General features: G+C 39.5%; 1 protein-coding gene across 1 annotated transcript in view; it reads right to left on the minus strand.

Annotated features, from left to right (window-relative positions):
* TTC21B (tetratricopeptide repeat domain 21B) overlaps positions 1-8,806 on the minus strand; it is a 64,303-nt gene extending 55,497 nt beyond the window's left edge. Inside the window, exons 1-4 of the mRNA XM_006766562.2 lie at positions 8,756-8,806; positions 5,840-5,969; positions 5,646-5,756; positions 2,606-2,772 (exon numbers count right to left, since the gene is read on the minus strand). Of these exons, the coding sequence (XP_006766625.1) occupies positions 2,606-2,772; positions 5,646-5,756; positions 5,840-5,969; positions 8,756-8,806 (459 nt within the window). The remainder of the gene's footprint in view (positions 1-2,605; positions 2,773-5,645; positions 5,757-5,839; positions 5,970-8,755) is intronic.
* Positions 8,807-11,445: the final 2,639 nt, after the last annotated feature.

Consider the following 11,445-nt stretch of genomic DNA (forward strand, 5'->3'; position numbering starts at 1 on the left):
GTATTAAGAATTTCAGCCTTACTACTCTGCTCAATATTAATATGAAGAAGCTTATCAAAAAGTCCATTAACGCTAAATAATCAATATTCTTTTTTTAATATATTTTATTGATTTTTTACAGAGAGGAAGAGAGAGAGATAGAGAGTTAGAAACATCGATGAGAGAGGAACATCGATCAGCTGCCTCCTGCACATCTCCTACTGGGGATATACCCGCAACCCAGGTACATGCCCTTGACTGGAATCGAACCTGGGACCTTTCAGTCCGCAAGCCGACGCTCAATCCACTGAGCCAAACCGGTTTCGGCAATAATCAATATTCTTATCTGCGATTTTGCCAGCAAATTGTTATTAATAACAGTTAAATATGTAATTTGAGACATAAATAAGAATTTGTGACCTCTTTTTGAGCAGACTAAATGAACTAAGATGGAAAAACAGGCTTCACATACATTAAAAACTAAGATAATGTGGCAATGTTTTCTTTAATATATGACTAGTCCAGTGAGTTTCAAATGCAAGCATATGTGGTCCAAGAAATTACAAACTGAAGAAGTCATGGATGTTTACCTTCAGAAATGTTGGTGAGCCAATGGGTTGCAAGATTTATAGTGTTGAAAAGAAGATAGACATAGGTCGAATATTTTTCTTTTTAATTTCAAAAAAAAATTATGAAATCTGCTCTTCTATCAGATGTATAGTCCATGGCTGGTGTGGCTAAATGGTTAGGTTAGAGCTGGAGTAGCAAACCCTTTCTCTGCCAAGGGTCATTTGAATATTTATAGCATCATTATCCGGACATACAAAGTTACCAACTTAAAAATTAGCCCTCTATATTTGGCCAAAGATTTAATTAATTTACTCCTAATGCCTTGGCAGGGCCAGGCCAAATGATTTTGCAGGCCATATACGGCCCAAGAGCTGGATGTTCCCCACCCCTGGGTTAGAGCATCAGCCCCTGCACTGAAGGGTCTCAGGTTGAATTCCCAGTCAAGGGCATGTATCTGGGTTGCAGGTTCGATACCTGGCTGTGGTAACCAATCAATGTCTCTCTCACATAGGTGTTTTTCTCTGTCTCCGTCTCTGTCTCTCTCTACTCCTCTTTCCCCCTACCCATCCTTCCACTCTTTCTAAAAATCAATGGAAAAATATCCTCGGGTGAGGATTAACACAAAAAATTATAGGTTACTTCATAAACTTATAAATCTTTAACTGAGATTATATTTAGCTCTCTGTATTTCACCTGAAAAGACAGCTAATACTACTCAAACAGTGCTATTTCTACTCACTTGATCAGTGTGCTTATTTGAATTGTTTCAACTACTATCTCTGGGTGGATAATTCCCAAGCTTTACTTGCAGTCCAGTACCTCTTTTAATATTTTCTTTTTCCAACAGCTCATCTACTATCTCTATTCCACTGTTCTCCAGAGCCTGGAATATAGCATGTCTTCAGCTAAACACATCTCTCTTTAAGATTACCTTCTTAATTCAACATAGTTTCCATTTATGTTAACTGGTCTCTGAATTGTCCAATCTTAAAACCTCAGAGATATCTTCAGTATCTTCCCCTCTTGTTTACAATAAGTTGACAAGCCTTGTGGATATTTAATAATTCGCAACTTTGTACCCCCTCTATAGTATTTTAGTATCGGCCCTCAAAGTCTTCGGCCAGAAAGCAGTACCCTTTTGGCTGCATTCTAGTTTCCCCCCTGGTCAGTCCACCCTATACAGCATGTTAAACTAATCTTCTGAATCTGTACTCGCTGAAGTGATTAAGAACCACTAATGGTCTTTCAATGCCTATTGAATTAGATACAAATACTGTATCTCACTGTCAAGATCCTTCAATTTGCCCCAACCCACATCTCCACATTTTTCTTCCATCCTCTTCTTCTATGTACCCCATGTTCCCATCAAATATGAAGAGTCTCACTGTACCCAGAACCGATATGTCTCCTTGTTTTTCTCATTTCCATCTATTACTTCCCATCTTGGGAGTATCTACTTCCCTTTTCCATAATCTTTGCCTATGGAAACTATCCATTTTTCAGGTTTTAGTGCAAATGCTACTGCAAGAAATTCTTTCTCATTCTAATACTTACAGATGTTATCTTTCCTCAAGTACCTAAAATAGTGCCTAGCACAAAGCAAGCAAGCAATGAATGTCAACTATCATTTTCCTGCACTCTTTAATCACAACCTCTCTCAACATATTGGCTGGGTATATGACCTATGACAACTGCTACATGATCCATTCAGGACAGTAAAGCTTATGCATTCCTTGTCTTTGTATTATTAACAGTGCAAACAATGGTGCCTTGTACCTACAGAAGTTCAACAAGGAGAGTGGGAGGGAAGGAAGGAAGGGAATAAGGAAGGAAGGGAACCAGGGAGAGATCATTTCAAGAGTTAATAAACAGCATAAAAATAAACCACCTTTGAGAACCATAACTTTACAAAATAATAAAATATTAAAGTAAAGCTAGTGTTTATAAAGTGAGAATAGAGTGAGCAATAACAAAGAATTAAACAGCAGTTATCGCTGAATATATAAACAATATGTTTCCTTTAATGTCACTATTTCACAATAAGAAAACCAGCTACCTCTTTACTACCATCTGACATTTTGATCATTCTGTCAATGTACTCTCTCGCTTTCTCGTGACGACCAATGTGCCATAAAAATAAGCCTGCATGGTACAAAGCTCTCGGTTCTGCTCCTTTACGTAGCTCCTTCACTTTGGCATCTGATTCCAAAATAGCTTCTCTATCTGGAATGGAAAAAGAAGACATAAATGAAAGTTAAATTCTAGACCAAGTATTTATAATAGGTCAGATGATTAACAGGGGAGAGAATTAAGTTCTCTCTATAGCAGAACTCTCAAATAGAAATAAAATACAATCCACATATGTAGCTTAAAATTTTCTATTAGCCACATTAACGAGGCAAAAAGAAACACGTAAAATTAGTTCGTCCAGTATATCCAAATTATTTCACCTGTAATTTGATAAGAAAACCAGAGATTGTTTTCTTCTTACTGAATCTTTAAAATGTGGTATATATTTTTTACACATCTCTCATTAAGTTCCTAAATTTTATCCAGAAATACTTAATTTGTACTTTGATTTCATAAAATTTATGAAAAAGTATATTCACTCATTGTTCTAAACCAGTGATGGCGAACTTATGACACGCGTGTCAGAGGTGACATGGGAACTCATTTTTTTGGTTGATTTTTCTTTGTTAAATGGCATTTAAATACATAAAATAAATATCAAAAATATAAGTCTTTGTTTTACTATGGTTGCAAATATCAAAAAATTTCTATATGTGACACGGCACCAGAGTTAAGTCAGGGTTTTTCAAAATGCTGACACGCCGAGCTCAAAAGGTTCGCCATCACTGTTCTAAACATAACTTCTAATAGCTGAATCAAGTTTAAAACTTAAAAGTAATTAGAACTCAATTAAAAATTTGGTTCCTCAAACTAAGTCCACGTGCTGAATAGCCGCCTGTGGTTAATGATCAGGGTAATGTACAGTTCTACAGTTTACGTCATCCCCAAGATATAAAGGCTATACATGCAACTTTTAAAATAAGACTTGAAAAATTAGCAATGATTCTAAAATGATGTAATTATTAGAGGCAAACCAGGACTTGTATTTAAATTACCCAATTCCTAATCCATTTCTAAAATATATCAACATGGGCAGCTACTGTCACAGGCCAGTAAAAGGTAGTATAATGGTTGCTCCTTACATAGGTTAATAACTGCCTGACTGCTCCCTTAAATAGATAGTCTACTTCTAACAACTCTAATCATTACTATCAAACCTATCATATGTGAGTATGTGCTTAGGACACAAATGTCCATTAGATCCAAATCCTGGACCAAAGCGGAGCAGTTATACAATAAGGAAGAAGGAAATGTCCACGTTGAGGGCAGTGATTCTAACCGCCTCTACCTTTCTGAACATGGCTTCCAAGGAAAGATAAGTGACCCTTTCTTTTAGTCCAATGACAGAAATTTAAATTGAAGTGTGGAATCACCAAGGGACCACTTCATGACTTTCGGAAATACAATCATTTTCGGTGGGCTACAGCTTGCTTGGCAAGAAGACTCCTTCTGCCTGCCGCCCACCTCCCTTCAGAAACGTTTGTTAAAGAGCCACCATACAGAGACAGAAAAGAACTCATCCTGCAGGAGCAGGAGCTGTAGTCTTCTGCCCAGATTCCCATCAGGTCCCCATTGAGGCATCAGTTAGCTGGGACGCCACCTGCACAAAGTTAGCTCTTGCCCCATCGCAGCTCAAGTTCTTATTGCATCACAGCCCTTTTATATTCAGGACTTACGTCAGAACTCAGGAAGGATGTACGGGAACAATCCAGGCCTTTCCTAGGCACTACTGACAAACCTCTGGGCCCCTCCTGAGCTCACGCCTACTCAGCATCACATATGGTGAAAAGTAGAGTCAGTACTCAAGTGTCCCTCGGCAATATTTCTGCCTCCATCTTTTAGTGTCCCGAAAATCACACTTCCCAACAGAATCAATACTGTTGGGAACAATCAATTAAATGAAAACTTGATTCTAGGAAGAAAATATTTTGTACTAATTTTTTTAAAGGCTTATTGACTACAGCTCTCCTATGAAACTTCTCTGCTCCAGCTTAAAACTCCTGCTGGGGCATAGAGAAAGGGGATCCACGGAAGAGTTGAATCCTGAACCAATTCCATGTGTTTGCCCATGGATTTTTTCTGTCTGACAAATATGCTTTATCCTGAAATACTCCGTGTCTTTCAAAGATCCAGATTAAGTTCCTATCTTTCACGAAGCTTTCCCACGCTACTCTTATGGATTAATAGTACATACTATTTTCCATTAATTCGGGATTAATTTGTTTTATTTATCATTTTATTTAATAGCAACATTAGAATTTAATCTTGGTGTTTTTAAAAAATCTTTATCTTTGAAAGTATTACCTAGGTCCCCTTTCTCCCCCCATTAATCCCTTACCCTTAATATTGGTGGTTTTTACATTTTCTTTTTTCAACTAGATCATATAAGATCTTATGGATCACAACTTATATGTACAATATTAAATAAATAAATATATAAAGACAGTTCACACAATTTGAATTGCTGGTTTTGCATAAAGTTTTTCTATAATATTTTCCAAACTATTACTTAATAAAATTTACTGAATATCTTCCACGGATTAGCCCTCTTGGGGACATAAAGGCCTTTAAGAAGCTTAAGATATAGCAGAAGAAATACACTGTATAAAGCTATATATTTGAACATAACTGGTTATAAAGTTGGCTGTTGCAGAGCAATTTATGCACATACCTGTTTGGGGCTATTCTTTTTGTTTGTTTGCTTAACAACTGCTAATATATGTTCACCTTTACGTTAATTCAAACAACTCGTATGTACAAATGAAAATTCTTCCAAAGGATATAAGGAATATGAAAGCAATGTAAGATACGTATGTCTTCTGCTTGATGAACTTACAATCTTGTCGGGATGATAAAACATACATGATATAAATAGTACCTATAGATAATATGTAATATAGACTAAATGCTATGGTAATTGAGAAAAAAACAAAATAAATTGAGTAGGAAAAATTGTCCTACTATACCTGGATTAGGACTCATTTTATGGGCGTATATCAGTGCAAGCAGAGAACAAAGTGATACATCTGGTTTATTTTTAAGAGTCTCAAATTCTCGAAGAGCTTCTTGAGTTTTACCTGAAAGTCAAAATTATGATGTGAGAAATTATTCTTAGTGCAAAACAAGAATTCAGTGCAGCACGGTTAATATTTTCCCGTACCTTCCATTAATGTACCATAGGCATGATAAAATCTGAAGACGGCGTCATTACCATACTTCTTAATTCCTTCACTGGCAACAAGCAGCACGTGATGGAAATACCTCTCTTGACAATAGTAATTAATCAAAGTCTAAAAGGAAATAAGAACTAAATGTTACAAGGAGATTCTGGTGTCCTGAGATATCTAAGCAGATAATAATCTAAAATCTTGAATAATCTAAAACTTGTTAAAGCATACCACTCAATACTAAGAAATACAGAACACAATGAACACAAAATTATTTAAATATCTTGGTGTTTTCTAGTAATTTCGATCCTTTCTTCTAAATTGTTAAGCGAATGTTCTCTGGAACGTTTACTTTGCCTCCCTCCTGCTCTCTGGTCTCTGCCTTGGCTATATTTCTTGAAAGTCTGATCCATACTCCATCTCCAAACCCCCCACAGCACATCTCAATAAAATGCAGTTTTCCTCCAGTGCCCCCTCCTAGAGGGGAAATGATCTCTTAGTTTCCCAACACTAAGGACACTTTTAATATCATTTTACTTGACTTCTGTCCAGCAGTTACTATCACTAAGAATCTAGCTCTCTGCAAAGGCAGTGGCATGGTATTGTAAAAAGGACTTGGCTGCCCTGGCTGCCCCGGCCTGTGTGGCTCAGCATTTGAGCATCCACCCAGGAACCAATAGGCCTCTGGTTCCATTCCTGGTCAGGACACATGCCCGAGCTGCGAGCTCCATCCCCAGTAGAGGGCGTGCAGGAGGCAGACAACTGATGATGTTTCACTCTCATCAATGTTTTTCTCTCTGTATCCCTTCTCCCTTCTCTCTCTCTAAAAATAAATAAAGGCGTGGGGGTGGGAGGGAGGACATGGCTTAAAGACAAAAAGACCTGGTTTCAAATTTCTGGTCCACCTTATAGCTCCTGAGTTTGCTCACTTGTAAAATGCTGTTAGTTGCCGAAACCGGTTTGGCTCAGTGGATAGAGCGTCGCCTGCGGACTGAAAGGTCCCAGGTTCGATTCTGGTCGAGGGCGTGTACCTGGGTTGCGGGCACATCCCCAGTGGGGGATGTGCAGGAGGTGGCTGATCGATGTTTCTCTCTCATCGATGTTTCTGACTCTCTATCTCTCTCCATTCCTCTCTGTGAAAAATCAATAAAATATATTTTTTAAAAAATGCTGTTAGTTGTTTACAGGCCATTGTGAAGATTAATTAAGATATCATACTGTAAAAATCCTATTTGGAAAAAAAAAGTTCCTCCTAACCCTATATGCTGATGAAATAAAACACCATGTGTCCAGCCAAGGCCTCTCATGTAAGTTCCAGATTCATCCTTCCATTTGCCCCACTGCCCAAGCCAGATGTGGAGTCATGGAATCCTCCCTTCCCTTTTGCCCAGTCCCCTACGTAAGCAGTCACTAGGTTCTTCTGTTTCTGTAGCCTAATACCCACCCTCCATACCCATTACCACTACTGTGGTTCAGGTTAGGTTGTTTGGTCCAACAATTACTGACCACACACCTACTAGTTAGTGTCAGGCACTGGGCGAGGTACCGTGAATGTGAAGATGAGTAAGACATGGCAGCTCTTGCCCAGAAATGTTTACGTTTTTCAAATGAGACTAGAATCTAAGAAAACTGAAATACGATGTACTAAATACAAAAAAAGTTGCTTTGAGGATATAGGAGAACGAGGATTGGGTGTGGGTAGCAGGGAAAAGAAAAATTAAGAGAAAGATTCTTGGAGAGGGCTTCAGAGCTGATTCTTGATTTGCAAACTCCTACCTACTCCCCCTCCACACATAAACACACTCTTCCTATGCCCCTCTCATGATCTGTGAGGAAGGTACAGGAGTTAGCGAGGCAGAGGCACTGCAGCTATACAGTAATGAAACATAGAGATGGGTGGGATGCAGAGGACAACAAGTCATTCCATAATTTAGAGAAAGGATTAGCAAACTATGGCTCATGGCCCTATCTAGCCTATGCCTGTTTTCTATGGCCGGCGAGGTAAGAATGGTTTGTACGTTTTCAAATTGTTAAGAAAAAAGAAAAATACCTCATAGCATATATGAAATTTAAATTTCTGGATTCGTAAATAAGAATTTATTGGAACAAAGCCATGGTTTGCCATTCCCTGTTCTAGAACCTTAAGTAAGACAGGGATTACTGGATGACTAAATTGGAGAGGCAGGTAGGGTCAAGAAGTGTCTTATATTAAGTTGATCCTCTAGTCCAGCGAGCCACATGCGGTTCTGTGGCCCCTTGAGTGTGGCTCTTCCACAAAATACCGACTTCTGCGCATGGGCCACGAAGTTTCAATTGCACTGTACGTGCGCGCCCGCACGTGGTATTTTGTGGAAGAGCCACACTCAAAGGGCCACAGAGCCGCATGTGGCTTGCTAGCTACAGTTTGCCAATCACTGCTCTAGTCTAAGTGATGAGGAACACATAACAGTTTTTAGCATGACAAGTGTTTTTATTAAACAATTCCTTTTGGGTGGTAGTACAAAGGATACATTTCAAGTGATGACAAAAATTTAAGGGGTTGGGAATAGGCTTCACAGGAAGATACAATAATGTAAAAATTTAGGCAAAATATCAACACTACAGCATCCCCTACCACTGCCCAACTGTCCTGCATCCAATGTGGCACCCATTTTATTTACCTGTTTATGGTCTAACGTCTCCTAGTCAAATGTAAAATTCGAGATTGAGAGGGTTTTATCTAATTTTATTATTGCAGGGCTTATAGCGAATCGTGCCAGACACACGAGGCATTCAATATATCTAATGCATTAATTTAATTAAGGTTTTCTCCGGCACTAGCCATACAATGTGTGGAGGCAGGGACTGCTCGATTCTGCTCATCACCATCTCCAGCGCCTAGTGGACACACTGTGTGCGCCCTTCATCACCATCTGCTGGACGAAGGATTTGGTGCACAAAAGTACAGAGAGCGCCGTCATCCTAAAAGCAACTTCTTTTCAAGTCTCATGTCTTTGTTTTCACATAATTTATTTTTTTAAGCAAATTGAATACTGTCTTTTCTCTTCTTTTTTAAAAAAATTTTATTTTGATTTTTTACAGAGAGGAAAGGAGAGGGATAGAGAGTTAGAAACATCGATCAGCTGCCTCCTGCACACTCCCTACTGATGTGCCCGCAACCCAGGTACATGCTCTTGACCGGAATCGAACCTGGGACCCTTCAGTCCACAGGCCGACGCTCTATCCACTGAGCCAAACCGGTTAGGGCTTCACATAATTTCTTAAGTGGATTGTCAGTCAACGTTTGCTGAGCCGATGAATCGGTGATACACAGAGAAGACCATCCCCCTAAAAGAGACACTCCTCCATTTTCCAAGCTCTGCCTCTGTTTCCATCTCCTCTTCCCGCGCTCATTTCGAGGAGCGGACACTAATTGGCTGGAAGTTACTAAAATCTCACCGGGAAGCGCCGGAGGTGTCATGTGGGGGCCAAGGCTTCCGAGCAGACAGGGCACGAAAGTAAACGCGCACCCAGCAGACAGGGGGGCCCGGCAACCCGGGAGCGGCGCGAGGGGCGCAGCCCGGACCTCGAGCTCCCAAAGCAGCGCGTGTTACCACACATAGCTTCAGCTTTGCCTGAGGGGACCCTCAGCACCCATATGTTGACTATATGTAACCTTCCTGATGCTTTCTTAAAGTATCTTGGTGTAGTACATGCACATTTCTCAGGCTGCAAACTCTGCTGGCAAACATATAACTATTTATCTAAATATAAACCTAAATTCTATTTTAAACCTCCTTATTTCTCACTGACCGAAAATTTGCTTGTCTTACTTTCCAGGTAAATGGATGCAAATTCAGCAGTCTTGGTCATTTGAGCCCGAGGGGACAGTGGGTGGCGGGCCCGCGGACATGAAATTAAGGGATAAAGAAAGTAGGGGGGACGCCCAACCAACTGACCTCTAAAAATCAATAAAAAATGTTAAAAAAGAAAATAGGGGAGGAAGAGGGAAAATGGACAAGTCGGTGTCTCATCTGTGGTCACGGGGAAGGACACCATTTTCGGCAAGTTCGTGCCGAGGCCGGTTCTAGCGATGCGGCTACCGAAAGGCCCGAGCAGCTTGGCGGGGGGGTGGGGTGGGACCCTGTAAGTGTCACGGTGGCTGTACTATGGCCACAAGGTGGCGCGGAAAAATCACAAACTTGTAACAAAGGGGATGCGCCTCTTGGGCTCATCTTCACAGGCATTGCTGCAACCCCGTGATGGTTGTTAGAATGAATATGAAATTATTTCTTTTTTACAGCCCTGATAATGAGAGGAACAATTTATTTAGTTTTTTTAAGTGATACAATTGATTTTAAGTTGACAATAAAATTAATCTTTAGGCAGACTTTTATGTCTGAAACCATCAGGCAACTCTGAACTGCTCATAGATTTTTTCACTTTTTCAGAACATTAAATGACAATATAAAGGACTAAGAGTTGTTCTATTTTTCCTTAAAATTGTTTTCTAAATAGCAGTTAAGATTTGAGGTGTCAGTGATATTTGTAGTCATTTACATGAATTCCAAATTTTGATTCTAGTCTTGTCTAATTTAGTCGGTGTGATTTATAGCTGCATGAGTCTGGTTTTCGATTTGTTGTGGAGTCCATGAACTTCGGTGCCAGTAGATTGGGTAAGGACAACCTGAGGGAAGGGGGTGGCTACCCTCCCAGGCTTCAAGGCTAGGCACTATCTCTCATTGGCTTCCTTTGAAAGTGTATTCCGCCCAAGGAAGCACATATTATTTTCATACAGATAGTTATTTCTGTTTCCAACATTTATAGGCACGCTAAATGTCTGTGGTAATAGCTGCTGCACTGATACTGAGAGCAGTGGATTAATCTGCGCTTGGTATGCAGAAGAGAAAACTGCAAAGCAACGTGCTCATCAAAAAATGTAATCTTTAACTGGATGCCTTTGCTTCCAAGTGAAAAGTTCATCTGGAAGAAAATGTCTCAGGAGCATGGTTAAAGGCACAGAATGATCAAGCTACTCACTGAGATATTTATTTACTTATCTATTTATCTATTTACTTATCTATCTATCTATTTATTTATTTATTTTTGTTAATCCTCACCCAAGGATGTTTTCTCCATTGGTCTTCATACAGGCATGCACCCCTGTCTGGGAATTGAACCCAAGACCCTTTGGTGCTCAGACCACACCCAACCACTGAGTAACACCAACCAAAGTATATTTGTATGTATGTATTTATGGGGATTCTGATTTAATTTCAGGTAATACTTAGAGCTGTATTTTTAGATATTGCCCTGGGAGGTTTTTCAAATTAGAGGAGTTTTTTTTTTTAAATTGTTCTAAGATTATTGAAAGAGGTTATATCAGGGGTGGGTAACCCCTGGCATGCGTGCCAAACATGGCACGCCAGTAACTTTTGCTGGCACGTGAAACCCTCTCTAATAATCTTCCATTTACAATTTTTTTCTTAATATCAACTTTTTTATTTTCAGATAAATTCAGTGTAGGTGCATCTTAGATAAATAAATCATTTTACATAACAAGTTATCTTAAAGACCATAGACATGGATTGAGGAGAGAGAGGAAGAGCAATTTCTATGA

The sequence above is a fragment of the Myotis davidii genome, unplaced genomic scaffold (genome assembly GCF_000327345.1).
Source record: "Myotis davidii unplaced genomic scaffold, ASM32734v1 scaffold59, whole genome shotgun sequence".
NCBI lineage: Eukaryota > Metazoa > Chordata > Mammalia > Chiroptera > Vespertilionidae > Myotis > Myotis davidii.